The sequence below is a fragment of the Coregonus lavaretus genome (assembly GCF_964263955.1).
Source record: "Coregonus lavaretus genome assembly, chromosome: 5".
Classification (NCBI taxonomy): Eukaryota; Metazoa; Chordata; class Actinopteri; order Salmoniformes; family Salmonidae; genus Coregonus; species Coregonus lavaretus.
The window spans coordinates 36,560,772-36,578,659 of NC_139992.1; the positions used below are offsets into that span (position 1 = coordinate 36,560,772).

At 44.9% G+C, this 17,888-nt stretch overlaps 1 protein-coding gene across 2 annotated transcripts in view; it reads right to left on the reverse strand.

Annotated features, from left to right (window-relative positions):
- LOC311129602 (ras association domain-containing protein 3-like) overlaps positions 1–17,888 on the reverse strand; it is a 75,282-nt gene that overhangs the window by 11,038 nt on the left and 46,356 nt on the right. For both annotated transcript variants that reach the window (XM_084161945.1, XM_084161946.1), the window contains one exon: positions 360–467. In XM_084161945.1, coding sequence (XP_084018071.1) covers positions 360–467 — 108 coding nt within the window. The remainder of the gene's footprint in view (positions 1–359; positions 468–17,888) is intronic.

The following is a 17,888-nucleotide window of genomic DNA, read 5'->3' on the forward strand; positions in this document are numbered from 1 at the left end:
ATCATCCTCATCATTAGTAAACAGAGACGGAGAGATGTGGTGGAAGCATGCAGTGAGCAAACGTGAGTGTGTGTCACGTCTCTGCTGTGGATCAGGAGGGGCTAGATAACACACACAAAACATGAGCGCTGAATGAGCCTTTACAGTTCAGCTGAAGGCTGGCAGACCCACGCACACACTCGTGCCAGAGATAACCATCAGAGCCTGACCATCATACAAGTTAGTTTAGGGATGAGGGGTTGAAGTGGGTAGCTAGGTCACATGGGATGATAAACTGTGAGGTAGCCTAGTGTCTGATGGAGGAGTTGGGTTAAGGGTTAGTGGACGGGGTCAGGGGTTAGAGGTTAGAGGTCACTTACCAGGGTCATTTTGAGGTGGTCCTTGGAGGAGGAGTTGTACAGCTCGACCTTCTGTCTGATCTCCTCTCTGCTGAGATGAGTCCGTAACTCCCTTTCCTGCTCCACATCCTGATAGACAGAAACAGAGACAAACAGAGTTAAGTGGTGTTATTACATGTGTTATGGCCTGAAGAGATTGGTAAGATCAGCTGATACAGATAGACATAAAGAGCATACACACACACACAGGCCTCCAGCCCTGGGCCTGCCACAGTGTTTTCCTGACCTTCATTTGAATATCAGGGATATTCAACTGGCGGTCTGCAGGCCAGATCCGGCCCGTTTACAAATTTATACTGGCCCTTTGATCAATTCTTAACATTAATAAAAACATCTACGCCAATATCGGACTTCAGTGCCAAAATGACAAGCACTACGGTGGTTGTCTATAGTGTTGTTTCTAGCGGCTTTTAGAGCCTGTGTGGCAAGTAGATTATTTTTTCTTCATATGAAGTTGGCTCTTGCGTTTGAACGATTTAAGCTACAAAATATTATGACCCCATTTCTGAAAGCTACGACTAAGGAACACCTACGTGCCTTCTATTTCCCTCTCTGATACTCACAAGGACTCGTTAAAAGGGAGTGACAAAAAACTTGCCTAATGACTGAGGGAAATTAATTCAAAGCATACTTCCTTCAGACTGGAATTCAGCCTTACCTGATTTGACATACTGTATCTTTGTGTTATTTATTGAGATGTTTAGTTTTCATATGATTTCAAAATGACCTAATTACTTTTAGAACCTTTTAATATTTGTTTAAATAAAACAAAATAATAGTGAGCGAGTGTTGTGTTTTTTCAATGATGATCAAATGTTTAGGTTGCACCTCGACTCACGCTTGTTGAGCGCCCGCCACATCTTTTCTAATTACTTTTGGCAACATTTAATTTTAAGAAAAGTGCTTTATTGGTGGTTGCTTTTTCATACAATTCTTCTGAAGAATAATCACATGTGGAAAATGTTATTTGTGGAAAAGGCTTGTGGAAAAAAGCATGTGGAAAAAGCTTATTTCTCAGATTTTTTTTGCACACATTTGTTTACATCCCTGTTAGTGAGCATTTCTCCTTTGCCAAGATAATCCATCCACCTGACAGGTGTGGCATATCAAGAAGCTGATTAAACAGCATGATGATTAAACAGGTGCACATTGTGCTGGGGACAATAAAAGGCCACTCTAAAATGTGCAGTTTTGTCACACAACACAATGCCACAGATGTCTCAATTTTGAGGGAGCGTGCAATTGGCATGCTGACTGCAAGAATGTCCACCAGAGCTGTTGCCAGAGAATTTAATAGCTCCCAAGTGGGTGGGCCTACCCATGGCTGCGCCCCTGCCCAGTCATGTGAAATCCATAGATTTGGGCCTAATTAATGTATTTCAATTGACCGATTTCCTTATATGAACTGTAACTCAGTAAAATCGTAGAAATTGTTGCATGTTGCGTTTATATTTTTGTTCAGTAGTTGAATAGCCCTGCCCTAGGGAAAATAATCTAGGGGAAACACTACCATGACATGCATACGACCGTCATGCATCTCACACACATACCCTGTGTCTCAATGGGTCTGGGTCTCCCCCTCAAGGCAAGGGTCCACCACAGCACGGACACACACAGACTACTCATCCCACCACAGGACAGAAGTGTGTCAGGCCCAACCCAGCGAGAGAGGAGGTCATAGTTATGTAAAGAATGTGCTCCCCAGATCCAGAGAGATGAGTCATACTGCTGAAGGCTGTGACCTTCAAAGTTTAAACTCCTAGAAAGCAGAAGGATCTGATTTTAGTAATATTTCTAAATGGACATGACTGCAGCTTCCTCTCCGTATCACCCTGGATCATGCAGTCATAGCAGACACACGTCATCCTCAGTGTGTGTGTGCCTGAAGGTCCAAAGTCCAGACAGCGCTGTGTGTTCTTACATGGGCATAGTGCTGCTCTGCTCTCTAAGGCTCTTAGCTACTAAAAACAAACCTAAACCACACTCAGTATCCTGGCAAGACCTAGCAGGCACTGGACACCATATAAGGCCACACTGTGTGTGAGTGCACAAGAGACCAGGGTGCCAATGTGTACACACACACACACACACAGAGTCCACCTTAGGCAATAACATTGATAGTGGAGTGGTATGGTTCTAATAGCCTAGTATTTACCTCAGGGAAACGGGGCTGACTGGGGCTATATTCCTGACCTACTAGTAGTGTTCTCTTTAATGTCAACATCAAGGTAGTAAAAGGCATGCTATCTATGCTCTTCTGGAGGTGCTTCTGATTGACTTTTTTACTGCCTACCACAGAGGAAAACAGGCTCATAAAGTAACAGTACAGACCCTCTTACTGTTAAGGTTAGTAATGGATGTGGTCTAATGCTGGGGTTTAGACTCCTGCTGCAGCCAGCTGTCTTCACTGACTGGGGACTGGGCTGGGTTGAGCTGTAGTAGGATGGGCCTGTGAGGAGAACTGTAGGTCAAGTCCACCTAGCCCATGGTGTGACCCAGTAGGTTCATGAGACTATGGGTTGCAGTGTATGAGCCCAAACAGGTGACATTGACCTGTTGCTTGGTCCAGCCCAGTGACTCACTACAAGATTACAGGAATACTAGGTCAACCGCACTGTTAGCACCACACAGACATGATAGCTTACTTGAATGCTAACAGACGCCTTGATATGCATAGGAGAAAGTGGCTCTGCACTGATTACTAAAGGCCTTTGCAGACAGTACGTCAGATTCAGTATTTTACTGAAAGTATGCATAGTCTTCAAATACTTCATATGTCCGAACTCAGAACCCCAAAATAACATTGTCGATGTGGTAGAACATTTATTTGGACTGGCGATTAAAATCGCATCAGGTAGCCTGATTTCAGATGTAATGTAAACAGGATTATTAGGGAAATCATTCTTCTTGCACAGCATGCAGCACGTTTAAATCAAACTTATATTATTCAGACAATTCCCAATAATCATATTATTGTGTGCATAATCAGTGCTGGTTGTGTTCCTATTGATCAGTCACCGAGATCGGCTCTTAACACCAGCCACACACTACACGATAAAGGCAAAATAAATCTGATACTGTCAGAACTTTGTGGGAGCCTACGACCGCGCGTAGCGGTACTTAAATCGTCAGACGTAGACCCTGTCACACTGAACGAGCCAAGACGATCAACAATCGTTTACGACCTACGACTTTGCCCACAACTTCGCAATAGCCAGGGACAGCAAAATCATGGCATAAGATGGCTAAAATCGTACTGTCTGTGGGGGGCTTAAGCCTCTAAGCCCACCATGTATTTATACACACACTGTGGCCACGGCAGATAGCCTTCTAGAGCTAGTCATCCCTGAAGTACTTTACCGGGTCGTACAGGTCACAGCTGATTAAGATGGCTCACAGTAAGACCCAGGGGATTATGGGTAGCCACAGAGAAAGAGGTTGGTGATGGTTATGACAACACTTGCTAGCCGCTATCCCATGGGCCATGACCACTCTGGGGTTGTGTGTGAGAGAGAGTGTTGGTTGATTGGCCTGGTCGCTATCATGACACAGGATATGGCTAAAGCTGAAAACCGATCTGGGTTGGTTACTGTGCTAAAAAATGGTCTTCTCACCCTCTCCAACCAGCTCTATAGGATTACCTCTGTTTCAAACAGAGCCTCACAGAGGTCATGATCAACTACATCAGATGGCTCAGCGCCGAACCAGTTCATGACTGCGGTCTTGAACAAACTAACATCAGTAGCATTACTTTGGGTTACGAGGCAGAGTATGTAAAAGGGAATGTATTTGAGTCCATATAGACAGATCAGGATGGGGCAGACTGGAGAGGGTTAAGAGGAGCACCAGTGAGCCGGAGAGTGACAGGCAAAAGGCAAAACAAACAAACGTCCCGTTGAGGTAATGGCAAAAAAAAAAAATAAACATCGCTCTCCCTCCCTCCCACACAGTGTTTGTTATAGCCACGGGCCACTACACTGCAGCCGGCGAGGGAGAGAGCAGAAAGACAGCAGAACAGACTTTAGGACTGTCCCCGAGAGTTCAACCTGTCGCTCTTTACATCTCCACCCTACACTCCCTTCACTGTAGTTACTGCAGCGTCAAGGTTAATGAATGCCAGTTGGATTAGAATCTGTTAAATTAACGACAAGCCTATACTCTCCCTCTGTACTCTGATTGAAGTAAGCAGTTAGGCAACTTTTCCTGAGGCAGGCAGGGTTAGCTGGGGTGGCAGAGGTATAAGAGCAGGACTGATAAAGAGAAGGAGGTGGGATGAGAGGGGAGTTGTTTTTTAGGGTGAAGAGTCAGGTGGCCGAGCAATGTGAGATAGCTGTGGGCCAGTGTGCGGTAAAGTGGCCCTGGGGTTGAGTGCTTAGAGTAAGCCTTTGTTAGTAGAGTTACAATGAGTTCAGTGCTGGGTTAAGTAGAGGTGTGGTGGTGTAGCTTAATGTGTGAAGTAATGTGTGTGAAGTAGAGGTTTGGTGTGTTCAAAGAATAGAGAATAGGCTAAGCTTTGTGTCGTCAGACTGTTGTTTTCTCCAGCGCTTTTCTCAGTCAGTCAGTCAAACCTGATTACACACACAGCTGATGTTATCCGTTTACAGATGGACAGATCCAGACATGCTTCTCAAGCAGAAAATAAAACAAGCTGGAAATAGACTAAACACCCCTGACTTAACCTACATCTGGATGTGTGGGCGTGGATATTGATCTAGATTAAAGAAATCAGTATGGGAAGAGCAGTTTGACTATACAGTGGGGGAAAAAAGTATTTAGTCAGCCACCAATTGTGCAAGTTCTCCCACTTAAAAAGATGAGAGAGGCCTGTAATTTTCATCATAGGTACACGTCAACTATGACAGACAAAATGAGGGGGAAAAAAATCCAGAAAATCACATTTTTTATGAATTTATTTGCAAATTATGGTGGAAAATAAGTATTTGGTCAATAATAAACGTTTCTCAATACTTTGTTATATACCCTTTGTTGGCAATGACACAGGTCAAACGTTTTCTGTAAGTCTTCACAAGGTTTTCACACACTGTTGCTGGTATTTTGGCCCATTCCTCCATGCAGATCTCCTCTAGAGCAGTGATGTTTTGGGGCTGTCGCTGGGCAACACGGACTTTCAACTCCCTCCAAAGATTTTCTATGGGGTTGAGATCTGGAGACTGGCTAGGCCACTCCAGGACCTTGAAATGCTTCTTACGAAGCCACTCCTTCGTTGCCCGGGCGGTGTGTTTGGGATCATTGCCATGCTGAAAGACCCAGCCACGTTTCATCTTCAATGCCCTTGCTGATGGAAGGAGGTTTTCACCCAAAATCTCACGATACATGGCCCCATTCATTCTTTCCTTTACACGGATCAGTCGTCCTGGTCCCTTTGCAGAAAAACAGCCCCAAAGCATGATGTTTCCACCCCCATGCTTCTTAGTAGGTATGGTGTTCTTTGGATGCAACTAAGCATTCTTTGTCCTCCAAACACGACGAGTTGAGATTTTACCAAAAAGTTCTATTTTGGTTTCATCTGACCATATGACATTCTCCCAATCCTCTTCTGGATCATCCAAATGCACTCTAGCAAACTTCAGACGGGCCTGGACATGTACTGGCTTAAGCAGGGGGACACGTCTGGCACTGCAGGATTTGAGTCCCTGGCGGCGTAGTGTGTTACTGATGGTAGGCTTTGTTACTTTGGTCCCAGCTCTCTGCAGGTCATTCACTAGGTCCCCCCGTGTGGTTCTGGGATTTTTGCTCACCGTTCTTGTGATCATTTTGACCCCACGGGGTGAGATCTTGCGTGGAGCCCCAGATCGAGGGAGATTATCAGTGGTCTTGTATGCCTTCCATTTCCTAATAATTGCTCCCACAGTTGATTTCTTCAAACCAAGCTGCTTACCTATTGCAGATGCAGTCTTCCCAGCCTGGTGCAGGTCTACAATTTTGTTTCTGGTGTCCTTTGACAGCTCTTTGGTCTTGGCCATAGTGGAGTTTGGAGTGTGACTGTTTGAAGTTGTGGACAGGTGTCTTTTATACTGATAAGTTCAAACAGGTGACATTAATACAGGTAACGAGTGGAGGACAGAGGAGGAGGAGCCTCTTAAAGAAGAAGTTACAGGTATGTGAGAGCCAGAAATCTTGCTTGCTTGTAGGTGACCAAATACTTATTTTCCACCATAATTTGCAAATACATTTATTAAAAATCCTACAATGTGATTTTCTGGGAAAAAAATTCTAATTTTGTCTGTCATAGTTGACGTGTACCTATGATGAAAATTACAGGCCTCTCATCTTTTTAAGTGGGAGAACTTGCGCAATTGGTGGTTGACTAAATACTTTTTTTCCCCACTGTATGTTACGGTAGTTTGTGAATCCATGAACACAGTCTCATTCAGTGCCATAGTGATGTAGCAATTACCACCCCCCTCTGTGTGTGATTTCCACATCAGCTTAGAGGGGAAGTCCACAGCAGCCACACCTTTCCTCTGCATAATGGACAACGACATTCTTCAACTAATGCAGGTTCTGTAGACATAAACCAAGCACTGCATACACCACATCCAGTGCAAACCCACTTGGAGAGCTTCTATACCACCACTATACCACAGCCAATTCCCTGACACCACAGTACAAACAGCACAGTATTCATTTTGAGCTGGAGGGATTCCAGCAGCTATTTAGTACTGCATGCACAAACACACAGAATAGAGTAGGAATGACTAAACCACTCCATTGACTGCAGCAGGAGAGTGTGATCCATCCCTTAGTGTCCCACTGGGTAGAACAGAGGTGAATTCCTGCTCAGTGGGCTCAGAGTGAGCGGGTGACAGAGTGAGAGGGTCCATCCTGCCTCCTGTGGTGTCGATGGACTCGCATAACTGAAAGTGGCTTTACTGAGGATGAGTAAAGCGGTCAGGAATGAAACACTGTTGAACACACACAAAACAAAAATACTGAGCTGAACACAAACTCTGGGCTGAACAAAAAGAATGAAGAGGAATGGAAACCACCCTGGTAGAACTGCTGACTCTTCCCACAGACCACTGGGCTGCTGGCCTTGAACGCACACACTGCTGAGAGATCTCCACAGACCCCCTATCTAGCTGAGGTATGAAAACACTGCGGAGATTGGAACATATTAATCTTGGGGAGTTGGGATCTGCATGTTTCTCCTAGTCTGTGCTCCCTGTGTAGCCTACTGCTCTAGTCTACTGCTCCACACCAAGTCTGAAACAACATATGAGAGAGAGGGGTCCGAGGCATAGAAGGGGGGCTCAGAAAAAAGTGAGTTACATATCGGGATTCTTTTGGGACAATATGTCATATCATATCGTTCTGACGATATCGCAATATTATTTTTGTGCTAGTTGGCTGTACCTGCAAACTCCAGTATTTTTCCTTCATAGATTGTTCTCCATCTTCTTTTTAAATAGGGAGCCAATTTGTTTTAAGCACTTATTTCCATGACTGATCAAAACTTGTTATCATGGCTCTTGCTTGTCCCTCTGCAGCAGACATATGGTGAGCAATACGTTTGGAACAGTGAATCGCAATAAAAATCACAGTATTGAATCAAAATACATATCGTATCACCACCTAAGTATCGTGATAATATCGTATCGTGAGGTCCCTGGCACTTCCAAGCCCTAGTCAGAGGACAGGGAATGAACGATGACTGAGGGACAGACACAAGGCTTGTGTTTTTTTGTGGGCCTTTTCCTGATGATCTCCCTCTCACGGTTTCTCTCTAGTCTGCATGCATCCGTGTGCGCCACACATCAAAGTCATGTCCTCCATGTCAAACTGAGGAGTATTACCATCTCCTCCGATCACACCGTCTTGGTAGACCAAGAGTCGTCTGTTCTTTCGACCAATTGACTGGAAAAAAAAAAAAGATATATATATATATATATATATATACATACATACACACACACACACACACACACACACACACAGTGGGGAGAACAAGTATTTGATACACTGCCGATTTTGCAGGTTTTCCTACTTACAAAGCATGTAGAGGTCTGTAATTTTTATCATAGGTACACTTCAACTGTGAGAGACGGAATCTAAAACAAAAATCCAGAAAATCACATTGTATGATTTTTAAGTAATTAATTTGCATTTTATTGCATGACATAAGTATTTGATCACCTACCAACCAGTAAGAATTCCGGCTCTCACAGACCTGTTAGGTTTTTCTTTAAGAAGCCCTCCTGTTCTCCACTCATTACCTGTATTAACTGCACCTGTTTGAACTCGTTACCTGTATAAAAGACACCTGTCCACACACTCAAACAGACTCCAACCTCTCCACAATGGCCAAGACCAGAGAGCTGTGTAAGGACATCAGGGATAAAATTGTAGACCTGCACAAGGCTGGGATGGGCTACAGGACAATAGGCAAGCAGCTTGGTGAGAAGGCAACAACTGTTGGCGCAATTATTAGAAAATGGAAGAAGTTCAAGATGACGGTCAATCACCCTCGGTCTGGGGCTCCATGCAAGATCTCACCTCGTGGGGCATCAATGATCATGAGGAAGGTGTGGGATCAGCCCAGAACTACACGGCAGGACCTGGTCAATGACCTGAAGAGAGCTGGGACCACAGTCTCAAAGAAAACCATTAGTAACACACTACGCCGTCATGGCTTAAAAGCCTGCAGCGCACGCAAGGTCCCCCAGCTCAAGCCAGCGCATGTCCAGGCCCGTCTGAAGTTTGCCAATGACCATCTGGATGATCCAGAGGAGGAATGGGAGAAGGTCATGTGGTCTGATGAGACAGAAATAGAGTGTTTTGGTCAAAACTCCACTCGCCGTGTTTGGAGGAAGAAGAAGGATGAGTACAACCCCAAGAACACCATCCCAACTGTGAAGCATGGAGGTGGAAACATCATTCTTTGGGGATGCTTTTCTGCAAAGGGGACAGGACGACTGCACCGTATTGAGGGGAGGATGGATGGGGCCATGTATCGCGAGATCTTGGCCAACAACCTCCTTCCCTCAGTAAGAGCATTGAAGATGGGTCGTGGCTGGGTCTTCCAGCATGACAACGACCCGAAACACACAACCAGGGCAACTAAGGAGTGGCTCCGTAAGAAGCATCTCAAGGTCCTGGAGTGGCCTAGCCAGTCTCCAGACCTGAACCCAATAGAACATCTTTGGAGGGAGCTGAAAGTCCGTATTGCCCAGCGACAGCCCCGAAACCTGAAGGATCTGGAGAAGGTCTGTATGGAAGAGTGGGCCAAAAACCCTGCTGCAGTGTGTGCAAATCTGGTCAAGACCTACAGGAAACGTATGATCTCTGTAATTGCAAACAAAGGTTTCTGTACCAAATATTAAGTTCTGCTTTTCTGATGTATCAAATACTTATGTCATGCAATAAAATGCAAATTAATTACTTAAAAATCATACAATGTGATTTTCTGGATTTTTGCTTTAGATTCCGTCTCTCACAGCTGAAGTGTACCTATGATAAAAATTATAGACCTCTACGTGCTTTGTAAGTAGGAAAACCTGCAAAATTGGCAGTGTATCAAATACTTGTTCTCCCCACTGTATACACACACACACACACACTAGGGCTGACCCCATTTAGTCGACTGGTCGATTGATTGGTCGATAGGCTGTTGGTCGACAGATTTCTTTAGTGCACAAGACACCTGTCTGATTAGCGCCTGTCTCAGTGGACTAATCCATTGCAGAGGCTACGGGATGGCACAGTCCATCACTCTAAGACATGTGATACTGAAATTGTATGTGGTAACATTATGTAAAAAATAATATTTTATAAACACGCGCTTTATCCCGCGGTGGATATGGTCGCTGTCTGCGGTTCTGAAACATAATCCTTAGTGCGCCATAGAATTGGCACCTTTCCCTATGTTGCTGTGCATAATAGCAAAATTAACCAGCATATAGGGATTGAGAACAATGCAGTGGAGGCAGCGGAGATGAGGAAACAGCCCTTGCCTTAAGCCCTATTCAGACGGGATTAGTTTTACTGGGGGGTGGTCAGGTAATGTAATTATGTGCACAAGCACAAAACACCACATCTGTAATTTTAGTCCCGACCGAATCTGCCATGTCTGTAATTTGTACATGGCAGGAGAGTAACAATTACAGCCAGAATACCCTACTGTGTTTTGGCGAACTCCAAGGTCCTCTGATAATACTAGTCCCGTGCGAATCGACATGTGTTTTGAGAGAAATGTCTGAGTTTGACAGGTGTTGCTCGTGGTTTGAGCAAGAAAACAATAACTGATTTGATAAATTGAACAAAGTGCTGCGCATAGCCTATATATGAAGGGCCTACATGTATCAACTTTCACAGTGAATGCTTTTGTTCATATGTTTTGTGCGTATTAATTGAATATTGCCAAATGCATCAGTAAAAAATATTGCGCCTCTTTAATGTAACCCTTGCTGTTAATAGATCGCAAAGCAGCATATAACTGACCTAAAATGGAAATGATAAATTCACTTTCATATCCATAGCCTTAAAACGCATCTCAAGTGCAAGTGCACTGTTTAGTTCACATCTGAAGGCTGGGGGGCATTTAGGGCGTCTGCTGCGGATCGCTAAAATATCCTAATGATTATGATCACACTTCCTCAATTCAATCCCGGACATTTCTGGAGGGAATGGCCCTAGCCCTCACCCTCCGATCCAACAGGTCCCAGATGTGCTCAATGGGATTGAGATCCGGGCTCTTCGCTGGCCATGGTAGGACACTGACATTCCTGTTTTGCAGGAAATCACGCACAGAACAAGCAGTATGGCTGGTGGCATTGTCATGCTGAAGGGTCATGTCAGGATGAGCCTGCAGGAAGGGTACCACATTAGGGAGGAGGATGTCTTCCCTGTAACGCACAGCGTTGAGATTGCCTGCAATGACAACAAGCTCAGTCCAATGATGCTGTGACACTCTGCCCCAGACCATGACGGACCCTCCACCTCCAAATCGTTCCCTCTTCAGAGTACAGGCCTCGGTGTAACGCTCATTCCTTCGACGATAAACGCGAATCCGACCATTACCCTTGGTGAGACAAAACTGCAACTCGTCAGTGAAGAGCACTTTTTGCCAGTGCTGTCTGGTCCAGAGACGGTGGGTTTGTGCCCATTTGTTGCCGGTGATGTCTGGTGAGGACCTGCCTTACAACAGGCCTACAAGCCCTCAGTCCAGCCTCTCTCAGCCTATTGCGGACAGTCTGAGCACTGATGGAGGGATTACGCATCCCTGGTGTAACACGGCCAGTTGTTGTTGCCATCCTGCACCTGTCCCGCAGGTGTGATGTTCAGATGTACCGATCCTGTGCAGGTGTTGTTACACGTGGTCTGCCACCGCGAGGACGATCAGCTGTCCGTCCTGTCTCCCTGTAGCGCTGTCTTAGGCGTCTCACAGTACGGACATTGCAATTTATTGCCCTGGCCACATCTGCAGTCCTCATGCCTCCTTGCAGCATGCCTAAGGCACAGTCACGCAGATGAGCAGGGACCCTGGATCTTTCTTTTGGTGTTTTTCAGAGTCAGAAGAAAGGCCTCTTTAGTGTCCTAAGTTTTAGTAACTTTGACCTTAATTGCCTACCGTCTGTAAGCTGTTAGTCTTAACGACCGTTCCACATGTGCATGTTCATTAATTGTTTATGGTTAATTGAACAAGCATGGGAAACAGTGTTTAAACCCTTTACAATGAAGATCTGTGAAGTTATTTCGATTTTTACGAATTATCTTTGAAAGACAGGGTCCTGAAAAAGGGACGTTTCTTTTTTTGCTGAGTTTAATACTCACGCAACGCTTGCTCCTATACCCTCCTACTTGATCTCCAATAGTTTCCACAACTAAGTCAAATGTCTTCCACAGATCTGACTTCCCCTTTCCCTCCTGAACAAGCAGTAAACATTCGCCCGTTTCGAGTTTCTTTTTCACGTCCTACGCATCCATTTTGCTGTCGACATTACTGTGTTCAGAGTTTGTTATTACCAATTTATTTATGTGATTATGATAGGCTATAGGTCAGGCCCTATTGGTCACATGCATACAATGCTTACATGTTTTACGTAAAGAGAGCAAGGGTTAAAGGAATAGGGAATGTTTTTCCTAAACAAATTAGGGATTTCCGTAACAGAACTTTTCAGTCAGAAACAAGTAAAAAACTAAATGGATGAAATTGTTGCAGCTTCAGCACAGACAGCGCAATAAACACTTGCTGTGGTGCCTTTTCACTGCAGTAGGGAAGAGAGCGAGACAACGTGCGCCAGGCACTCGCTGTCATTTTCTTTAACACTGTGTCCATCGGGCTCTTTCTTGAGTCATTTGTGTGTCTTAATTATTTAATCAAACAGTGTTCTTAAAGCATCAGACAAGCTAGTTGGGTTTATTTAAACAGTGTTTCTTTCTATATATGGAAAAATAAGTTTAAACATTTCGACCAATCGATTGGTCGAAAGAACAGGACAAGATTATTTATTTTTTGTCGGGGACAGCCCTAATAGACACACCCTATGTGTTTTAATAAAATCTATATGTAGGCTACTGAGCTTGTCTGATGATTTAAGCACACTGTGATTAAATAATTAAGACACACAAATGACTCAAGAGGAAGTCAGAGATCAAGATAGCCTACCCAGAAGAAAAAACCTGTTCTCGAACCACCTCCTCCCGCTGCTGCTGGCCTTCGCAGATTCTGCCATCGCGCTCCGAAGTTGCCGGTAATAGGCTACACCAGGGGTCGACAACCTTTTCTAATTTGAGTTCCAATTTATTTTACCATCTGTGGAACAGTTTCATTTATTTTATAATAAAGTCTTTGTATCTAGATGTAAATTAAAATTATACAAATCTAAAAGTAACTTCTATTTCCATCTATGTAAAAATAGCCTACATAAAGCCAACAAATACAAATATTGCAGCCTGCAGGTAGAAAACATAAAATCACATTGGCTACGCATGGCCTGTCTGCAAGGAACTTGAAACATTGTATCAACTATCAACCTGGTCCAGCAGGAAGCTTGTACTAACAAACTTGCAGCATTGTATAAAATATTCTGGGCCCTCAGAGTTTCTCCACACCAGTGAGCTCCAGACAGACGCAGCTGCAGCCTATTTGCGCAAGGGATAAGAAGTAATCAGGTAGACCTATTTTATGACGTTTCCACCGGATCACAGCATGGAAAGATTTTTCAAATAGGCTACATTGAGGAACTATTGTCATTCTAAATGGATGTAAAAACAGACTTTGTTTACTTGCTGTTTGAGGTGAAGAAACAATTACTTTGAGAAGCTCCACAGCTCATTAGTGGTGGTGAGTTAAGACAAATCAGAAATACGATCAGATCCCCAAATGGGCACATTTATAAGCCTACATTTGCGCGCAGGCCAGGTAGCCTAGACCTACTTCTACGCGTAATCAGGTGCGCATCCTTACTCAACATTGACAGGAGCCCTCCAAACAAAACCCAATGAATAAATTGACAACTCGTAAATAGAATGAAACTGAAAAGAAAAAACATAGCCTAGGTTGTGCGCTCTGCAAACAAGGTGCCTACTCCGACAATGAAAATTGTAAAAGACTAATAATAATATATCCAATGCATTAACAGAAATTACGGTAACCAAACAAACATTGTAGATTAGAAATTATGGGAATTAACGGTAAATGTACTACCGGTGAGCCATCAAGACATGTTCCATAACCCCCCCCCCCCCTTTTTTTTTTACTGCTCGACTAAAACATAAATTGGTCGACCAAAAGCTTATTGCCCAAACAATCGGCCAGTCAACTAAATGGGGTCAGCCCTAGTACTGTCCTCCTCCAACTCAGCTCTCCCACTGCTGTATAGCTTCACCACACAAGAAAGTGCTGATAACTCAACTCTTTACCCCTCAACCCCAAGTGGCTTCTTGCCAGGATGTTCCAGCCCAGTTATTGTTTTTTTAAGACTCCTGAAATATAAGCTTAATATCGGTGTGCGGAGTACGACTGACTGGGCAGACAGGTTTCATTACTGCAGCACGTAGCCTAGGTCTATAATAAAGACATTACCTCATCTGACCCGCCCCTGTTACCCAACACTGTGTGTGTGTGTGTTGCAGCAACGGGAAGTAAGAATGGAGTGGTGAGATGTGACATTATGTTCTTCAGTAGCTATGTTAGTGTGTGAGGCAATAGAACATCTCACAGCACTGAAAGACACCTATCAGAACAGAAGGACAGTCCTTTGAGAACCCAGGACAACAATAACCCAGACTTCCTCTGTTGAGTTTCTGCACTGCAGACCACAGACACACACAGACCTGTTACCTAGGGAGACTGGGATGATTGACAGTTCACATTAACTGCCTGGGGAGGATTCATCATGCCTCAAACCACTGTGCTGGGTCAGCATGTCAGCCTAATGTGAGAGAGGCCCATAGGGGGAGAGGTCCACACAATACACACACATTCGCTATAGTATGTAGCTTAGGCCTATGCCATGGCATTGAGCGATAGGAGACACATAGGGAATGCAGTGTAACAAATAGCAGCACTGTTCCTCTGTCTTCCTGATCCACTTCTCTCTCTAGTGGATCTCCATCTCAGAGACATAAAACAGGCTTGGCTTCAGACAGGTCTGATTACAGTAACATGGAAAACATTCCTATAGACCAACACAATGAGGATAATAAAGGGAATAAATAGAGGGACGAAAAACAGGTGTGTCTGTGGCAATTGACAGGAACACACACACGGGAGAGCAGTATGTGGGACATGGGGATGGCTGAGCAGATGTGATCCTATGTGGTTCACCCAGGAAGGAAGTAGACTTGTCTGACTAACACTCCTACACAGTCCTACAGTATGCATCATCAAAACTGTCACGGAGGTATGAATCGGCAGGGAGCTAGCCTGTAGAGCTAGTCTATGGGGAGTAGCATTGACCCAATCTCTCCAGCATGTCTGTAACACTCACTTAGCAAAGACGAGACAGGAACCATACTGCAGAGAGCGTAACAAGGGCAACAACACTCACGGCACCAGGCTAGCCCACTCAGTCAGCACGGCTGCAGGGAATCTGCAGTGGAAAATCAATTCTCAAGGTCCTTGGCTGCATGGTACAGTCACATCAAACACTGAACCTGTGGGAAACTGTATTAACTGTTCCAAGCTAGTCAAAACAGGCTAATACTCTACAACTGTAGACTAAACTCTGACGATCAGAACTGCACTACAATACTTTAAATCAACGTTGATGAAAGGCTTTCAACCTGGAGTATGGAGAGTTGAGACATTGACAAGCCTTTCATAGTGGCGAGTGGCGCAGTGGTCTAAGGCACTGCATCTCAGTGATAGTGGCGTCACTACAGACCCTGGTTCGATTCCAGGCTGTATCACATCCGGCCGTGATTGGGAGTCCCGTAGGGCGGCGCACAATTGGCCCAGCGTCGTCCGGGTTTGGCAGGGGTAGGCAGTCATTGTAAATAACAATTTGTTCTTAACTGACTTGCCTAGTTAAATAATAAAAATAAAAATATATATATATAAAAAATAGTGTAACTGAAGGTCTGTTAATAATATTGGCCTAACGGCAGCTAGCTAACCAGCAGTCGTTCATCATTAACTAACTATAGAATACTCTCCTGTGACAATCATTAACTCAGCCTGTCTGTTTATGTGTGTGTGTGTGAACGAGAGAGAGATTAGCTAGATAACCACCAGTAGCCTACTACAACTGTAGCGGTCCTGTTCTGAGAACCAGACAGTATTCACTTTTACCCTGTGCATGTCCAGAACTGAATAATTGCTCAATTCAAATAGAAGTAAGAACACGTGATAGCAGGGATGTGTATCTCAGTAAATGCATGCTTAGATCATACTCAGTCAGGCACTAACCAGGTGCATAAACACAGCACACAGAGGCCCTATAGGGTTACAAGGCCACATTTACCAACCTGTCCACACTCTCTGTGAGGGAATGGGACGGGGGTGTGTGGTTGCTTTTCCTACCATGAATAAACCCATACAACTTGGACATGAGAGGCGACAGACCCCCGAGGCTCATTCACCTCACAGCTCCAATAGAAACCTGAACTGAGGCCCCTCTGGCATGTGTGGTGCAATGGAGTGTGAGATGAATGGTGTGGCTGATGGAGAGGACTGTTCCGACAGGAGTTGTAGACAAAGCATTCTCACTAACCACACAGACACAGCTACAGTACTAGCCAGGGTGGAGACCAGCAGCTATAGCCATACAGTGCAGTGACTGTAGCAGCCAGCCATAGCAGGGCGGTGACTGTAGCAGCCAGCCATAGCAGGGCGGTGACTGTAGCAGCCAGCCATAGCAGGGCGGTGACTGTAGTAGCCAGTCATAACAGGGCGGCGACTGTAGCAGCCAGCCATAGCAGGGCGGTGACTGTAGCAGCCAGCCATAGCAGGGCGGTGACTGTAGCAGCCAGCCATAGCAGGGCGGCGACTGTAGTAGCCAGTCATAGCAGGGCGGCGACTGTAGCAGCCAGCCATAGCAGGGCGGCGACTGTAGCAGCCAGCCATAGCAGGGCGGTGACTGTAGCAGCCAGCCATAGCAGGGCGGTGACTGTAGCAGCCAGCCATAGCAGGGCGGTGACTGTAGCAGCCAGCCATAGCAGGGCGGTGACTGTAGCAGCCAGCCATAGCAGGGCGGTGACTGTAGCAGCCAGCCATAGCAGGGCGGCGACTGTAGCAGCCAGCCATAGCAGGGCGGCGACTGTAGCAGCCAGCCATAGCAGGGCGGTGACTAAGACCCAGAGAGGGATAATAAGGCTCAGTGAAGACACCAGTTATTTTCAATGTCACAATTACCATCCATAATAATTAAGCATAGGCATAATTAGTCCCTGTGCCCAAGAACGCCAAGGGAACCTGCCTAAATGACTTCCACCTCGTAGCATTCACGTCTGTAGCCATGAAGTGCTTTGAAAGGCTGGTCATGGCTCACATCAACACCATCATCCCGGAAACCCTAGACCCACTCCAATTCGCATACCACCCCAACAGATGATTTTTTTTTTTATTATTTTTTTTATTTCACCTTTATTTAACCAGGTAAGCCAGTTGAGAACAGGTTCTCATTTACAACTGCGACCTGGCCAAGATAAAGCAAAGTAGTGCAATAAAAACAACAGAGTTACATATGGGGTAAAAAAAAACATAAAGTCAGAAATACAACAGAAAATATATATACAGTGTGTGCAAATGTAGCAAGTTATGGAGGTAAGGCAATAAATAGGCTATAGTGCAGAATAATTACAATAGTATTAACACTGGAATGCTAGATGTGCAAGAGATTATGTGCAAATAGAGATACTGGGGTGCAAAAGAGCAAAATAAATAACAATATAGGGATGAGGTAGTTGGGTGGGCTAATTTCGGATGGGCTGTGTACAGGTGCAGTGATCGGTAAGGTGCTCTGACAACTGATGCTTAAAGTTATTGAGGGAGATAAGAGTCTCCAGCTTCAGAGATTTTTGCAA